The sequence below is a fragment of the Echiichthys vipera genome, assembly GCF_963691815.1.
Source record: "Echiichthys vipera genome assembly, chromosome: 11".
Classification (NCBI taxonomy): Eukaryota; Metazoa; Chordata; class Actinopteri; order Perciformes; family Trachinidae; genus Echiichthys; species Echiichthys vipera.
This window is the reverse complement of record NC_139836.1, coordinates 23,325,229-23,341,877: the sequence shown is the minus strand read 5'-3', so window position 1 is coordinate 23,341,877 and position 16,649 is coordinate 23,325,229. Positions and strand designations below refer to the sequence as shown.

At 39.2% G+C, this 16,649-nt stretch overlaps 4 protein-coding genes across 10 annotated transcripts in view; 1 reads left to right on the top strand and 3 right to left on the bottom strand.

Moving 5' to 3' along the window:
- Nucleotides 1-44: 44 nt before the first annotated feature.
- dync2li1 (dynein, cytoplasmic 2, light intermediate chain 1) lies at nucleotides 45-5,326 on the bottom strand. Its single transcript, XM_083923384.1, has 13 exons — nucleotides 5,254-5,326; nucleotides 5,037-5,160; nucleotides 4,904-4,938; nucleotides 4,134-4,203; nucleotides 3,839-3,927; nucleotides 3,368-3,566; nucleotides 2,807-2,875; nucleotides 2,589-2,666; nucleotides 2,337-2,416; nucleotides 2,173-2,243; nucleotides 1,954-2,051; nucleotides 1,663-1,755; nucleotides 45-118 (listed from the first exon to the last, which is right to left on the bottom strand). Exons 1-13 carry the CDS (start codon nucleotides 5,265-5,267, stop codon nucleotides 56-58), a joined length of 1,083 nt encoding a protein of 360 aa, XP_083779510.1. The 5' UTR covers nucleotides 5,268-5,326; the 3' UTR covers nucleotides 45-55.
- Nucleotides 5,327-6,343: 1,017 nt separating this feature from the next.
- Nucleotides 6,344-8,404, bottom strand: lyrm7 (LYR motif containing 7). The gene is made up of 5 exons (XM_083923014.1): nucleotides 8,382-8,404; nucleotides 8,069-8,141; nucleotides 7,850-7,920; nucleotides 6,957-7,038; nucleotides 6,344-6,767 (listed from the first exon to the last, which is right to left on the bottom strand). Exons 1-5 carry the CDS (start codon nucleotides 8,397-8,399, stop codon nucleotides 6,697-6,699), a joined length of 315 nt encoding a protein of 104 aa, XP_083779140.1. The 5' UTR covers nucleotides 8,400-8,404; the 3' UTR covers nucleotides 6,344-6,696.
- Nucleotides 8,405-10,626: 2,222 nt separating this feature from the next.
- Nucleotides 10,627-12,971, top strand: hint1 (histidine triad nucleotide binding protein 1). The gene is made up of 3 exons (XM_083923389.1): nucleotides 10,627-10,747; nucleotides 12,343-12,447; nucleotides 12,663-12,971. Exons 1-3 carry the CDS (start codon nucleotides 10,637-10,639, stop codon nucleotides 12,825-12,827), a joined length of 381 nt encoding a protein of 126 aa, XP_083779515.1. The 5' UTR covers nucleotides 10,627-10,636; the 3' UTR covers nucleotides 12,828-12,971.
- Nucleotides 12,972-13,698: 727 nt separating this feature from the next.
- The window catches only part of cep170aa (centrosomal protein 170Aa), a 42,056-nt gene continuing 39,105 nt past the window's right edge, over nucleotides 13,699-16,649 (bottom strand). For all 7 annotated transcript variants that reach the window (XM_083922532.1, XM_083922535.1, XM_083922533.1 and 4 more), the window contains one exon: nucleotides 13,699-16,547. In XM_083922532.1, the coding sequence (XP_083778658.1) occupies nucleotides 16,219-16,547 (329 nt within the window). In that variant the 3' untranslated portion in view covers nucleotides 13,699-16,218. The remainder of the gene's footprint in view (nucleotides 16,548-16,649) is intronic.

Sequence of the window (16,649 nt, the reverse complement as noted above, 5' to 3'; positions counted from 1 at the left end):
TCTTGTGTGTGTGTGTGTGTGTGTGTGTGTGTGTGTGACACCATAAAGCTGAGTATCATGTCTCCAGCTCCAGCCCTTTCCATGCTTTAGCTGCATCCCTCTTATACTGCTCCAACTCCTGAAAAACAGATAAATACATGAATATAGAAGAAAAAACACATTGTCAACAGAAATAAAGCAAAATGAAAAAGTTGCACAGAATGCCTGCAAACTCATAATGGTAAACAAGGTTTGGTTCTGCTCCACAGACATATAAATGTAGATGTAAGGTACAGATAAGATTATGTTTATAACTCCAGGAACATGTGATGCATTTAGAGGAACACGGCAGAATAGCTCAACAGTTCAAGGACTCCAAACATCAAACATTAATTGAGGCTTGATCATGAGGCTTCACATTGAAAAGTAAGGTTTGCAGGTTAGCGCCATGTAATGGAGAACTCACATTCAACAGAAATGTTGGAAACCTCTTTCAGATTTGGGCATTTTAGTAGATTTTGCATTAAATTCAGTAAAAGTTTTGTCAATGTTTTACTTTGTAAGGGTAACACAGACTTTCTTTGCTCTTCTAGGTTATCATTTGACACCATATTTCTGGATGTTTGAAATATGGCAGGGATTTATCTTGCAGAGAAATAGATGTTCTGCTCTGTGACATGGATGTGATGATAACAGATAAGAGGCTTAAACTGGGTCTAAAGGTACACAAACTCAGACAAGTGGTTGCCCTGACATCCAAACAGGCATTTGCAAACTTTTCCTTTCTACGTGTTGGACTCAACCTTGACCCCATTTCTCTTATTGGTTACACGGACCAATTACCTGATGTGCCGTTCAATGGCTGAACAAGATGAACAGCATCAGGTGAGACTTAACAACATTGTGAGGTTACTGCAGTTCAAGTGTCAGACTGGCACCGGGACAGGCCAACAGGGAGACTACTGATCTGATCTCTGAGGTAATAACCACAGGAGATATCACAGCCCGTTAAAGAGCCCATGACAGAAACACTGCTGTAATACAGGCTGCTAAAGGACAGAAGGTTACTCTGAAACATTAGCCTTGTTTAAGACAGGTGTGGGGGCAGAGTTCACAAGACAGTGTTCAACAGCAGACATTTTTGTCTCTCTGAGAAAGTGTGAAGTGTTATTTAATGTGGTTTAGCTTGGGCCGTCAAGAGGCAACAACTCATTCCTTTTGTGTTTTTTCTTACGTGATCTTACTACACTTACTACAGAATGAGGGACTGATGTTGTATATAAAATATAACATTATAAATAACGATCATTAAAAATCTTGAGAGAAGTGTCACCCTGTCTGAGCGTGCATTAAATCTAACCTCTTAATTCAATTAGAGAACGTAGCACTATATCACCCATACTACTCTTCTTCATTTCCCTTTAAGGTTTTTATAATCTGTTATCGCTCCAAAATACTTGTTCCTCTTCACGGTTCAAAGGCCAGGGTCACAAAGCACAGATAAGTGAACAGGAATTTCCAAAGAGCACTGCTTGATCAGCACACTGCCAACTCATGGGTCAAAACACTGAATGCTGTTGCACAGTCTAACCAGAATCACAGGTGAATGCTGTGCTTTGCCATAACATTAACAACTATAAAGTGATAGAAGGCAAGCAGGTGAGCTTGGTCAGGATGTGTTACCTGGTCTTTCTGGGCTCTCATCGCATCAATCTGAGGCTCACTGTACTGCGGGTCTTTGCCTGGATCCTTTAGTTCCCTTTGCTCATTGGTATTCTGAAAAGACAAAGTCAGGTTGATGGACAGAATTACATTAAAATTAACTGTTTACAAAGTTTGCTGTTCATGTAAACATGCATCTTTATAAGAAGGAATGTAGTTAATATGATTGTAGAGTGTGAAGGTGTTCATTTTCTAAAACTTTAGAAGCTTTAATAGTGATAAAGACAAAGGTGCCACCATAGCTTATACTACCTCTTGAGGGAAGACACGCTCATAGACTTTCCTCCAGAGGTCCTTTGGGTTTTTAGCATGCAGAGAAGTAAGGTCTACATCACTGCTAGGAGGGGAACCTAAAGTAGTAAGAGCATTGTTTTAAATATAATATCACTCAATCTCTAAATCCAGTGCGTGTAATTTAAATCACATTGAAATGCATTACTGCTTTTGGCCACAGAGTGGTGCTGTACTAACCTATTTGGCTGAAGGAGTCGGAGCCTGCCGGAACGATAAGAGGTTTGGTGGAGTCACAAGACATAGTTTTCCTGATCACAAAATTAAAAAAAATAATAAAAAATGCAACCAAAGCATTACATTTCACTATGAGTTGGTGTACAAAGATGTTTTATCCTCCTCACCCTCTGTCCAGACCAAAAGCAAGGTGGGAGAAGAAGCCCTTTGTTTTTGACATTAGGCTCTCCGACTTGATGCTAGTGAACTGATGAAACGATTCAGAAATAAAGATAGAATGAAAGGTAAGCGGATCAGCAACAGTTGATACAATGGATCAATAATAAGAAAGCAAAAAAGACAATAACTAAAAGTGCAGTATGTTTTAATCAAAAGTTATGTTAAATGTTATTATGTATGTATATTAAAAGCCAACTTACAATAAGAGAGGCTGCGTAGTAGTGGGCAACAAAACGCAGAGTCTTACTTATTACTTTCCTTTTATCAGAGTCAAATTCCTGCAACACAGATCGGAAAAACCTTTAATTATGTGTTACACAAAATCATACCAGGACCCAAAAACGTCAAGTGTGACTATAATGCTTCTCTGTCTGAAGGACCTCAATGGGTAACATTTCGGCTAAAGCATGTGTTTTACCTGAAAGATGTCATATTTGCTGCCAATGATCAGCAGAGGAACAGGAAAAGGACTTATCAGCTCTCTGTCCTGTTGACAAAGTCACAGTTAAATCAGGGTACTAAGTTTTCAACATGGTCATGTACTCATACTTAAATAACGTCTTTCTAGTCTTCTTCCCACTTAAGGCGCTTTTTACTACATGCCACATTTACACAATCACACACACATTTATACACTGATTCAAGGCGCCACCTGCTCATCAGGATCTTATCTTATCATTCAGATGCACATTTACACACACTCATGGCACAGGCTTCAGGAGAAACTTGGGGTTCAGTGTCTCGCCCAAGGATACTTTGGACGACCCGCTCTACTTCTTGAGCCACAGGCGCTGAGTGTTGGTTTAGTTTGCTAGCATTAGTCTTTTCACTTTAATCAGTCATGTTCATTTGTGACATATACACATTTTCTATGAGCCATGAATATTCCTCAGGTAATCCATATGCTACTATATGTTTCCCAGGACTGAAGTGAAGAGTATGCTGATATAACGATGAGCGTAATGAGCTGTGGCCTTACAGGATAGTCTTTAGGTAACACGCGTGTTGCTGAGTGGACAGGCGTCTGGTGTTTGGCTCCAGGTTTGGCTTTCTGTGCTTGGTGTGCCTGGGAAGAGACTTTAACCAACTGAGCTTGTGCTGCCTGCAGCAGCTTTTCCATGGTTCCCCACAGTGCATTGGGTTTAGACAGGTCCAGGATGAGGATGACAGAGAGAGACCTGGGAAAAGACGTGGAGGACTGTTTTCTCTGGCAGGATACATTAAAGAAGGTGTTGCTACAGCCGAGAGGTCAGACCAAGAAAACACGATTCCTTTACTGGCATGACACTGCTGTTCAAAACCATACTGACTTAAAAAGATTCACATACAATAGTCGGAATAGAAAACATAAATATGTACATTCAGAACATGTCAAACACTTCCCCTTCACTCTAAAACAGTGAACTGTGAATAAACAACAAGACCTGAGGAATGTGTGTAAATGACCTACCTGATGCTGACAGGAGTAATGGGGATCTGGACCAGGTCTGACAAAGAGGTCCCTCCTCCCAGCTCCCATAGGTGGGCTATGTCTTTGGGCTGAAAGAGGAAACCACCAGACTATGAGTTTCATCACACCATCTCATTACATGTTACACAGTAGGTGCAAATGTAAATACATTCTACATTTCTGCAGTGTTTACATGAAGAAAGTATGTTATTTACTGGAGTAATACTGGAAGTTGTGGTGAATGCATTGACAGTCTTTCTAAGAGACATGTCCAACACTAACAGGGCCTCCTTACTGTGTTGTGTCCTCGGGCCCGTCTGCCAAAAGTGTACTCCATCGCCAGAGTTGGCTTTGTTGGTTCATCCCTGTTGAATTACAAAAACATTGTTGGAGTAAAAACGTAATTTAATTAAAAAGATCCATTTATCCATCCATAATGGCTTTCAGTGCTTTGAACCTAATCTTGCGGTTTATTTAAACGATGGCTCTGACTCAGGTGAAAGATTTGAGAACTTAATGGACCTTTGAGCTTGGATTTTTTTTTTGTCGTGAAGTTTTATTAATAACATGTATTAACTTTACAAAAATACAAATTACACCTGCATAATCCACTTTTGAATTTTGATCTTAGATTATAAATTATGATTCCTGTTCTTTACATTACCAGCCGTGACTAGACCAGGGGTCTTGAACGTTTTTTAAACGTTTTTTTTATAGCTTTTTATGGTGCATACAATACTAAGATATTACAATGATCGTAATTAACATATTCATATATTTATACATCAAACATAACAAACATATTGGATCCTTCAGCTCAATTGTATCTGTGCATAAACCAGTTGGTCGATCATCAAAGTTGTGTAAATGTATTTATTTAATTTCCCACAAATGTATCATTACTAATAATACGTTGTATATTTTTAGACATATTTTAAGAGAGGAAAAAACGTTGGGAAGATTATAAAACAATTTGACTGATCCCCCTGGATCAACTCTGAGGACCCCCTGTGGGTCCCGGACCCCCCGATGAAGATCACTGACCTAGACCACACACATCCTCACCTGTCGAGGCATCTGAGGAGAATGGACGTTTTACCCTGGGGAAAAAAAGCAAAGGAGAGCTTACTAACTATAACTAACGTGGCTGATAAGACAAGAGTGCTTCCATGATAAAGCATTAAATGCACCGCCATACCGCAGCCTTGCTCCCCATCATAAACACGGTCCTCTCGCCGACCGTCTCTCCTCCGTCCTCCTCCCCACCTACTGTCTCCCGACTGTGGACCTCCGCTGCAGCCTGCTCCCATAGCGTGTCTGAGCTGACAGCAACGAGACAGAAGCGACAGGCTGTTCGAAAAAATATATGATGTATGTGATAATGTTTTAAAAAATGCGAAAATGAGCATACAAACCTTATTTTTGCCATTCAGTTCGACATATGTTTGAAATAACTTTGACAACTTCACAGGCGAGCTAAACGGCTACAAGCTACAGACGAAGGAAACCAAACGTTGCCAGAGTAACGGCACCGTTTGATGACGTAATCATTGTTACTCCTTTATGGGCATTGTGGGAAATGTAGTGCCTTGGTTTAGACAGTCGAGCTTTGTACAGGCTTATTAGATAGATAGATATATAGATATATAGATATATAGATAGATAGATAGATAGATAGATAGATAGATAGATAGATAGATAGATAGATAGATAGATAGATGGATACTTCATTTGTTACCACAAGTACAACGGCGACTTAGTAGGAGCAAACCTGATGTAAATATGACATAAAACAGAGAGAAAGGCACCCAGTACAGAAAGACAAATATCTACAGTAAATATACAAATATAAAAAGTATGCCATATTAAAACAGAGAGAAAAGCACTAATACACAAAAACTAAATGAACAGCAGTCATTAACTAGTCACATTGTGGATATTACTCTTATTGCATAGGAAATGATTGCAAAATAGCACAAGTTTAAGGAATAAAAATATTATATTGTACTGTTGGAAGCATAATTTACATTGCTCAATGGGTATGTTACATTTTATCATATATTTTTGTGTGTATATATATATACATTTTTTTGTATTAATATATATATACACACATACACAAATTAAGCGTGTGATGTATATCGTTTATGCTCGCAAATTGGGTAGGCTATATCCTACTGTAGGGGACATGAGAGGTTTATAAACACTAATCTCAGCATAGGTCATGTATAATAAAATCACATCATTGTCACAGCTTTGTCAGATTTCGCATTTGGGGCAAATACAAAACAATCTGTCCAATAAAATTTGATAATTGATTCTGGGAGACCCTGATAGCTATCATAGTCACAGCCTTTCTGGGGAGTTGTTATTTGCACTAAGAGTTGACCACTGTCATGTTAGATGCATCTATCATTTTTGACTGAAACAATAAATTAAACCAGAGACAGTCTGGAAATAGTCATCTTTAATCAGAACACAATGAAACATTTTCAGTAGCAGCAAAGTAACATTTCTCCCAATATTTCAGGTGAAAATCCACTGAAAATAGGCAGATAACTTCTAAATTAAATGAAAACACATATAAATTACATATGACAAAATACTGTACATGAAATTATGGCGTCAGACAGTTTATAGCAGAGATTTCTTAAATCAAAACAGCAGAGCTCTTCGGTGAGTTAAAACAAGACATGTCTCCATTTAGCCATGATCTTTAAAGTGTTCTTTGTTCAGGAGTTCCAGGACAAAGTGACATGTTGTTGTGGGTTAAATCCTTTATAATGCAGACAGATGGCACTGGATGATAGAGAGTGCCATTATTGATGAAAAAAAATAAATCGTAATCAGATCATCTGTCATGACTTTTTCCTGGGCTGGTCACAATAGGGCACGTTTTCTAGCATAAGGCTCTCTCTGGGTCGAAGCACTGAGAAAAAGAAAGAGAGAAAAATAAATGTAGCCAGTGCATATCATTTAAATATAATTCAAATGTGATAAGTCTGAAGGAAGTGAAGCCTCCTGCTGTATATGCTTTGCATACACATGTTACTTTCTAGCATGGTGTCATTGTTTTTTAATTAGGAAAAGACAGGAGAGGAGAAACACAAGTACATACAGAGTTTCTTTTCTCCAACATGTTCCATTTGCAGGACAGTCTCTCGGAGAAGAACTTCCACATCTGAACCTATTTTGATCATCTTTAAAAGAAGAAGGGTAACAAATATAGACACATTATGAGACAATGGGCAAAAACATGTAAAAAAGCACCTCTTTTGACATAGCAGCACCCCTTTCTTTTGCATCTTTTGCAGGTACATCATATATCTAAAGTGCTGTTGTGCTTGAAAAAATGCACCTGACGAGAATGATGAATTCTAAACACTTTGTGATGCTGCCAAATCAGATCCACACTGACAGTCTTCTCCTCCAAGGTAGCGTAACTCTTTATTTTTTTCCAGTTAAATTGTCAGGTTCTAGTATCCAGCACCATCTTCTGACAAAGCTGCTGTGTCAGAGCATGCTGCCATTGTTTAAGGAAACCCAGGTAATCGGTAGAACAAGTCTGTTACAATTGGCTTTAAATCATTTTGTTTATTTCAATGCATGCTTACTGCAGCCTTCACTGTGTAGCATAATTATTTAGTAAAAAAATATAATTAAATATAAATAAATTAAATAAATGTTGTACTGGGCTTTGTATAGGAAGATGCTCAATATGAAAGTACTTTGATCAGGATTAGAAGCAGAATGAGATCAGGATTTTGCTACTTTTGATGGAAATCTTGGACTTTTCATAAGGAAATGTCACTGTTCAGGCTCTAGTGTAGGTGTTTACTATCTATGGTGCCTCCTGACTCCTTGGGCCACTGGGCTTGTGCATAGACACTTATTCAGCAATCAATCCATGACTCCATAGAGCGTCACACTTATTTAAATGCATAACTGATGAAGTATGATTGGATATTAAACATAAGATTCATATCACATCATGTTGCACATTCACTGTACCTTCTTAATGTTTTCTTCTGACGTTTCATTTTTGTTTTTCCGGAACTCCTCGTTGATCTTTAATTTTGCAGCTTTGTGGGGAAAAAAACCCGTAGTTAAACATTTGATACCGCAGTTTGCAGAGTATGCAATAAGTCATCAACTGTTTGGTAATATTTGTCGGTAAACACCATCCAACAAAGACACATTCTGCTGGGAATCAAAGCCAACATGACTCACCTGCCAGTGCTCTGTCATCCTCTTTAAATACAGACATCCTTGTTCTGTGCAGCGCTTTAAACGTGCTCAGTACCTGTAATTATATATATAAAACATTCAGCTTTTAGCACCAACGGGACCTTGACACTTGTTATAGTACATACAGTACAGTTGTATGTCCTGCTCTTTTAGCGAGCTACTTCCTAGAATAAGCAAATATGTATTTGTATAGTCAAACCAGATGAACGAACGAAAAGAAAATTGTGTTTAAATGATATTGTTTGTGCATAAAGCATAATCAAAGCCATAATAATGAGTAAAGTATAATCCTCACCTTCAAACGTGTCCCCATCTTGACTTTTCTGCTCACTTCCGGTTTGGGTCCGAGGTTAAAGAAAGGAGGCTGGGACAGCAGAAGAAAGGAAAAATGTCTGCGCTTTGGGGTATAACACATGCGCAGTAACATCTGGGCTGGCACACTTTTATAGAATAATGTTATAGAATAATAAAGTATTATGTTTACTGTGACTTTGTTTTGGAAACCAATTATACTAGATTTAAAAAGCACCAATTTTGACACTGCACTTCACTTTATTTGTGTGATTTATAAAGATGTAAAAAATGAAAATGAAAGAATGAAAAATTCATAGGAAGCGGCCCAAGAGCACCTGAGCGGAAACCACCAATATTTCTAGCGTAGCTCCTGTTTTATTTCGCATGCGTAATACCCCGAAGCTGTTTTGTTTTTTGTAGTGTCCCAGCCTCATTCCATTAGCCTTGCTTTGAAATGACAGGCCTAACCATGGATAGACTGGAGATCAAAATCAGAGAACAAATTATAAATATCTGATTTATTCTGAAATATTCTTATTTTTTACTGTTCAGAATTTGATATAATATTAACTGTGGCTATACCTCTGCTGTGCTAGCATGTTTTATTTAAATAACCAAGGCATAGTGTTCTTCGAGATGTGAGAAGCTTTTTTGTTTTTAGATACTTTACCTAGAGGCATGGAAAGTCTGATGTTCACCATAAAACCAGTTTGTGCTGGGAAGAAACTGAAGAAACCTGGCCTTGTGAATATGATATTTGCCCAAAAGACACAGCAATTGCATCACGTTATCAACTTCCTTGTTGTCAGACTCTACATTCAAAAACAAGACCATATATTCTGTTATAGAATAAAACCTTACGAGTTTCTAGGTTAATAAAGAGATTTGAGATTTGCCAAAAGTTACATGAATGAGTATGGGTACATGCCTATGTTCCCACAGCCTTATGTTCCCACAACCCTATGTCCCCACAGCCCTATGTTCCCACAGCCCTATGTTCCCACAGCCCTATGTTCCCACAGCCCTATGTTCCCACAGCCTTATGCCCCACAGCCCTATGTTCCCAGAGCCTTGTGTTCCCACAGCCTTATGTTCCCACAACAATATGTTCCCAAGCTTTATGTTCCCACAGCCTTATGTTCCCACAGCTTTATGTTCCCAGAGCCTTATGTTCCCACAGCCTTATGTTCCCACAGTCCTATGTTCCCACAACAATATGTTCCCAAGTTTTATGTTCCCACAGCCTTATGTTCCCACAGTCTTATGTTCCCACAGTCTTATGTTCCCACAGCCTTATGTTCCCACAGCCCTATGTTCCCACAGTCTTATGTTCCCACAGCCTTATGTTCCCACAGTCTTATGTTCCCACAGCCTTATGTTCCCACAGTCTTATGTTCCCACAGTCTTATGTTCCCACAGCCTTATGTTCCCACAGCCCTATGTTCCCACAGCCTTATGTTCCCACAGTCCTATGTTCCCACAGTCCTGTTTCCACAACCCTATGTTCCAACAGCCTTGTGTTCCCACAGTCCTATGTTCCCACAACCCTATGTTCCCACAGCCTTATGTTCCCACAGCCTTATGTTCCCACAGTCCTATGTTCCCACAGCCTTATGTTTCCACAGCCGTATGTTCCCTCAGCCCTATGTTCCCTCAGCCTTATGTTCCCACAGCCCTATGTTCCCTCAGCCCTATGTCCCACAGTCATATGTTCCCATATTTGAGATTATCACAGTGTAATGGATTGGGTATGCTTTTTAACCCTAACCCTTATCCTATTACATAGGGCCTAATTTTGAAAATAAATCGTATAATGTAGGAACATAGGGCTGTGGGATCACAGGGCCTAAAAAACAAAAAACAAAAACAAAAAATATTAGAAATGTGGGAACATAGGAATGACCCCCTGAGTACAAGCATAACATAAATGAGACAAGGACTCAACCTCCTCTTTACAGAAAGAACATGGGGGAAACATCAGGTCTAAAGTCATGAATAAAGTCATTGCATGGGTCATATCTGTGTAAAATTGTAACATGATTTTCTTTAACCTTATTGGGGACAAAAAACCTACTGAATTCAGTCCAAATACCCCTGCTAATGTTAGGAAACACTACTTTATGAGTCAACCGCCAAAAAAACAGAAGAAGAAGAAGGACATAGCTAACGACCAATCAGTGCAGACTTTACAATGACGCGCTTTTTTAGTAGCCAATGAGCGTTCGCTGCGCTGACGGTCAGTTTGTCTGCGCCAACATGGCTGATGAAACGGCGAAAGCGCAGGCTGCCCAGGCGGGTGGAGACACAATATTTGGAAAAATCATACGCAAAGAGATTCCTGCCAAACTACTGTATGAAGATGACCAGGTATGTATAAACACTTACGCTTATAAACAGGTTTTTGGTGCAATAAGAAGTCGCAATAATGCCCCTTCAGGGTACGTTTAGCTCACGTTAGCTGCTCGCAGAAACGGCTAACGTTACTTCACTGTGATTATTTAGACACGTGTTGTTGTGTGTCACAAAGTAAAGCTCAGCCGAAACTGTGTGTGCTGCTGTGGTACGATACAGTTTATAGAAATTGTGCTTTTAAACATTAAAAATGCTCCTATTCACGGTTTTGTTTTGTTGTTTTGTTTCATGTTGCATTTGCTGCCACTTGTCATCTGCAGACATTTGGCTTTCCTCCAGATTTGAGTCCACTTGTGTGCCTGCTACTCCAGCAGATCACTGCATACTGTGAACATTACTTTTTACATTACATTATGTTTTTGTTTATTTATATATTTTTTATTCGGAATTTTTTACATTTTGGATACTATAGTATATCAATACTGCCCTACAAACAGTAACTACGGAAATATTTAAGGTAAAAAAAGTCTTTAAAGTTTGTTTATTGTCCCAACAAATGAATATTTGGCACACCGATGATGGAACATCCATACTTTAAGACCCATTACTGCACTTAGGCTTTTTAGGGCAGAATACGTTTATAATTTTTGATTAAGTGAAATATATATGTTACACATTATAATGTATGTTTGATATGAATATATGAGAACTAAATTGTAATATGTACTTGTAAAGTTAAAAACGTGGTAAAAAAAGACAGTTTAATAAAGTGTATGACAGAGGAAGCTGTTAACCAATTAATATTGAATTACGGAGAAGGGATGGGATTTGTTTACTTTTTGCAATTAAGTTTTGGACACGTCAAAAGGCAAAAAAATATATTATTTATTATTTTCTGTAGGACCTTTTTGTTTCTTTTTGACATGTTCGAAAAAAGAAAAAAAAAGTATCACTAATGATGTACCTAGTTTAGATAATGAATTAAGCGAATCCTCAAACTTGTTGAATATGCTTCACTGCTTTGAGTTGTGTTTACGCAGTGGTGATAAAACAGTTAATATGTGGCTGGTATGCTTCTTCTGTGTCTATGTCTATGTAACCTTTCTGGACTCTTCCCTTCCCTGGTTTTCTAAATGTCTGAACTGCTTAGTTCTTCCCATATAATAAGTCATATCTAAAATCCTTCGCTTTCTAAATGGGTAAAATATGTGTCACCTTTAAAACCCCAAATGCAACATGAAGATGCACAACAAGTACTGTGTTGTATGATTCCAGTAGCTGCTTTTAGAAATGCCACATCATAAGTGACATTATTTTTGAGGACATCATCATACTGTAACAGTTGTGATGATGCAGAGTATTTACATATACAGTAGGTGGACCACGTATTAGCAGCATACTTGATCAGAATACAGTCCAATAAAACAGGGAACCGTATCGAGCCAATAGATGAATAACTAATGTGGCAGACACAGTACAAATTGAGCATGAGGTAGCATTTATAGCATTATATCATAAAGATGTCTCCAATGTTCTGGACACTCAGCATAAACCAATGTCACAGCTGTCTGCACAGGCTAAGCTATTGTTCTTAATTTGCTTTATTTCAGTGTGTAGCCTTCAATGATGTTGCACCTCAAGCTCCCACTCACATCCTCGTCGTCCCAAAAAAGCCGATTGTTCAACTGTCCCAAGCTGAGGATAGTGATGCTGCAGTAAGTACGACTGTATAATATGTAACATGACTTCCCACTTTGAGTGATTTGTACAGTTACTTTCTGTCAGTGACCACTAGATGGAACCCTTTGCACAACTTAATATTTGATGGGACAGTTACAGTGTTGTAATCTAGGAGTTGTCTCCTAATGCTTAGAAATGCATTTCTGTATTTTTACTTCAGTGTCATTTGTTGATTCCCTCTGTCTCTTAGTTGTTGGGCCACTTGATGATAGTTGCAAAGAAGTGTGCTCAAGAGGCGGGCCTGTCTAAAGGCTACAGAGTGATCGTCAATGATGGGCCAGACGGAGGCCAGTCTGTCTACCACATCCACGTCCACGTCCTGGGTGGACGCCAGCTGGGTTGGCCCCCCGGCTAACCTCAGTCAGAGACCGTCCTGCCATCAGTGTTCACGTCTGGCAACCAGTACAATTCAATTTCGACAAAACCAGTTTGTCCTGGGAAACAAGAGTGACAAAACCGTCTAAATGTATCAAAGGTAATAAAATGCACTGAACAACAAGAGAGTCTTGCTTTTCTTAATCTGTAATTCTTCAAACCGAGCCTTTAAAGATATGAATAAAACTTGAACGTGTGGTTTATTTTTGCTTTCTTTCCCTCGGTGCCTTTTGCGAGCATGTGAGAGTGAAAGACAGAATTATCCTGCGGCTACTGTTGTGATGAAAACTCTAATCTCTACAGTTGGAGATGAGTATCGTGGGTTTGTATACAGTATTGTGTCTGCAGTATGAGACTTGCCAGAACTGCTGCTGTGGTTCTCACATAACAGTTATTCATCAGTCCTCCACTAAGCACCAAGCACTGTTGGGGTCTGCTGATTGGTGCTTATATATGTGACGGCACATTGATATTCTGTGCAGCCTGTGGTGTTTACAATATTGAAACACTTGATCAGGCAGATTTCTAACAGAACTCAGGCATGAGAAATGAGCAGCTGAGTCATTTGCATTTTCAGTTGAGACATGATTATAGCCTTACGGTTAGACAGGACTGCTTTTATTCACTAAGAATTATGGAAATAGATTCTGAATTAACCTTCACCTTTCTTTGATTAAAAAGTCCCTGATGAGAGTTGTTATGCTATCAAGTTGTGGAATAAATAAATATGGGTTCCTTGTCAGTCGGTGGTTGTGACTCAGCTGCCTGTGTGTGGAGACAAAGTTCAAAAGCAGAATCTATAATCTGAAATGAGGCCAATTTAATACCCAGTCAAATGAAGATCGAGAAACAACTGAATGGCTCTGTTTTATTAACAGTAAGAAACAATGCAGATAGTTGAACAAATATAAAATGCATGAAACATCCACAAAATATTAAACAAAAAAAATAAATAAAATGGTGTTTTTTCTTTACAAAAAATGACAAAGAACACTGAGCAGATGACATGTAGAATTAAAAAATATACATGTACCTAGCATTCACAGTTCCCTAATTTCATTTGTTTTGATAAAACGGGGAAAGGGGGGAAAAATACGATTAGAGGCTTCGTTCGTACAGCCAGAATAGTTCCAGAGAGGCGAGGCAGTCGCTTCTGATATCAAAGTGATATCATTCTGTCAAACCATTTGACATTTGATGCAGCCTTCCGCTGCTTCTCCACGACTTCTGTATGAAAAACGCCACAATCTGATGTGCAAAATAAGAGAAATCTTTTAGACAACTAAGTCTTTTTCTTGTCTTTTAACCAATGCCCTTCTATAGTCAAAACGGGCACTTTGAGGCATTAAAAAACAAAGTACAGAACAGTATAGAGAAAAGGAAAAGAACAAGTATTCCGGTACCTAAACTCACTATTGCAGGAGCATAAAAGTATGCATATACTGCCTTTAAGTCATCTTACTCTAGAAGAACACAGACTATAAGCTGAAGAGAGATCCAGATGGTTAGTCCCCGTAACATAACTAGAAGAGCAGCAAAGTTAAAAAAGGTTAACTATACTGTCTCTGCAATACTACAGTATCAATACGCTGAACCCCCCCTTAGTGGAAACAGAACAACGCACCTATATACACACTGATATGAAGCCGCATTACAGGCAAAGTTCATAAAATAGAAGGGGAGCTTATTCTGCACTCATTTGTCCTTAAAGATGCATTTTGAACCACAAAAGGCCTCCCTGTAAGTCGCCCGTGTTCTTTTCGACAGAGAATCCAAAACAACTCCAGCAGCTTTTCCATGTTCAGGTATTGTGTGTACTTAAACTAATGAGTGATAGACAAAGAAAAATGAAATTTATTGTGAGTCGTTTTCAAAGCATTAAAAAGTAAAGGTCTTCGATATCTACAATACCAGTATCTAAATATTATAAAATATTTAGTTTTAAACAGTTATTTTCTTTGCTCATCATTGCTAGTTTAAAAACACGTCACACCACCTGTGACTGGAAAAAACGTAGAAAAAAGCCAATTGGGAAATCATGGGACACTTGAGTGCATGCACTGTAGCAAAAAAAGGGGCACTGATTCACGCGGGTCATGTCGCATGAGGCGAAAAACACATGGCAGCAACGATTACACTAGTGTTTCATTATAATAAATAAGCTTTTGAATGAAAAATGGTCTTTACATTCAGAGAAAAAGGGGTGACCTGAAGAGGAAGACGAGACCTATGTATATACAGATTCTCCGGCTTTTGCACTACAGATGGATTTCAAGGTCTGTTTAAAAATGACGATATCAATAAACTCGTTAACTTTGGTAAGTGATTACTGTGTCTGAAAAATGATCATTGGTTTCCCAAAGGCCCTTACTATTTTGTAAAACTACCATTCAGTATTAGTAAGATCAACACAGACACTGACTCGCAGGAAGAAAAGCTCTCAGCTCTGTCCTGTACATGCTACTGGAGTGACAAACGTTTTCCAACTACTGGGGAGACAACAGGAAGGGAGGGAAAGAGAAAAAACATAATGGGTACAGGAGAAACAGGTGAGCACAGAGATGGGGAGGCACTACAAATCCTCTTCAACGGTCAGTTTTAGCGATGCATCAATGGACGGTTAGAGTTATGAAATATTTAAAACATCTGCTTGATTTGTGAACAGTTTCAGGCGTAAAGCATGTCTGCATGACTGTGTGGTTTGTCAGGGTGGTTACTTAAGGCTGCTGGAATATTCTTTGCACTGAACAAGAGCAAATACATCACTGCAGTGAGCTGCGTTTCATCATAGTGTAAATACATATTTTGCAAGTGTTATTTCATTGTCTGAAAGTACTGTTTTAAAGTCTTAAAAGCTGTTCTGTATATTATTTGAGGGGACAGGGGCTGCTACTATCCAGGGTGTGTTTTAAGGCATGTCCTTTAGTGTAGGCAGGGTCCAGACACGTGGAGAAAGGCAAGAGGAGAAGACTAGGAGAGTGTGGAGTGTACAACCACAGAGATCTGTCCACTGGGAGAGCAGCCAGGTGGCCTTCAGTCGATCAGGAAGCATGAGCGGTTTAAAGTTGAAAAGCTCATGATATGACTATCCAAATCATTCAAGGGTGAATTTCCATTTGAGGGTATATTCATGATGGTGGGGTTCAGGTCAGTTGAAGCACTTCATTTCCGGTCAGTTCTGGTAACACTTTAAAAAAAATGTGTTTATATTATACCCATAATCTTACACTGGTGTAGTGAGCACAATGGCATCTGTTGAACTGTTTCTACACCTGCTTCGTTGTTGTTGTGAACAATGATGACCAGCCACCTGTGCTCCTATCCAGACTCATGTTTATTCAGAAAACATCGATTTCAGGGAAACTTTCTGTTCACTTCTGTGCGATGGCCTCCTCTCCGCTCGGCCGCATGCGGTTGAAAGGCAGTCCCGCGACTCCTGTTAACCCTAGACTCACGCCCGGGTTTCTCGCGGTCTCCTCTGTGCTGGCAGAGGAAGCTTGAACCCTGGTAGAGGCCGCTGATCCTCCAGGTCCAGGAAGGATCTCTTGCAGTGATTCTTTGGCTCGGGCCGCAGATCCAGGGCTGGTGGCAGAAGAAGTTATTTTGGCGGCTTGGGGCTTGTTAGGAGTGGTGGGGCTGGTCAGGCCGAGGCTGGCCAGGGCGTCCAGAGTCCCATCTGGGTCGACCATCACATTGATCACTGGGAGAGAAAGGCGGAGAATCAAATTAACAACTTATTCAAGTGTGATTATAGTTCAGGTAAGTTCACATTTGTTATTAGCTCTGGTGTGATTATACTGTT

Bases quoted from the DNA above. Each gene is read 5' to 3' on its own strand.
- lyrm7 (XM_083923014.1), bottom strand. The intron at 7,921-8,068 runs GTGAGTCATGTT...TTCCCCACAAAG, and splicing joins GGATGACAGAGCACTGGCAG to CTGCAAAATTAAAGATCAAC. The intron at 7,039-7,849 runs GTACAGTGAATG...CTTCTTTTAAAG, and splicing joins CAGAAGAAAACATTAAGAAG to ATGATCAAAATAGGTTCAGA.
- hint1 (XM_083923389.1), top strand. From the start codon at position 10,637: ATGGCTGATGAAACGGCGAAAGCGCAGGCTGCCCAGGCGGGTGGAGAC. The intron at 10,748-12,342 runs GTATGTATAAAC...GCTTTATTTCAG, and splicing joins TACTGTATGAAGATGACCAG to TGTGTAGCCTTCAATGATGT. The intron at 12,448-12,662 runs GTAAGTACGACT...TCTGTCTCTTAG, and splicing joins CTGAGGATAGTGATGCTGCA to TTGTTGGGCCACTTGATGAT.
- dync2li1 (XM_083923384.1), bottom strand. The intron at 3,928-4,133 runs GTAAGGAGGCCC...TTCCTCTTTCAG, and splicing joins GGGCCCGAGGACACAACACA to CCCAAAGACATAGCCCACCT. The intron at 2,244-2,336 runs GTGAGGAGGATA...TTTTGTGATCAG, and splicing joins GCTTTTGGTCTGGACAGAGG to GAAAACTATGTCTTGTGACT.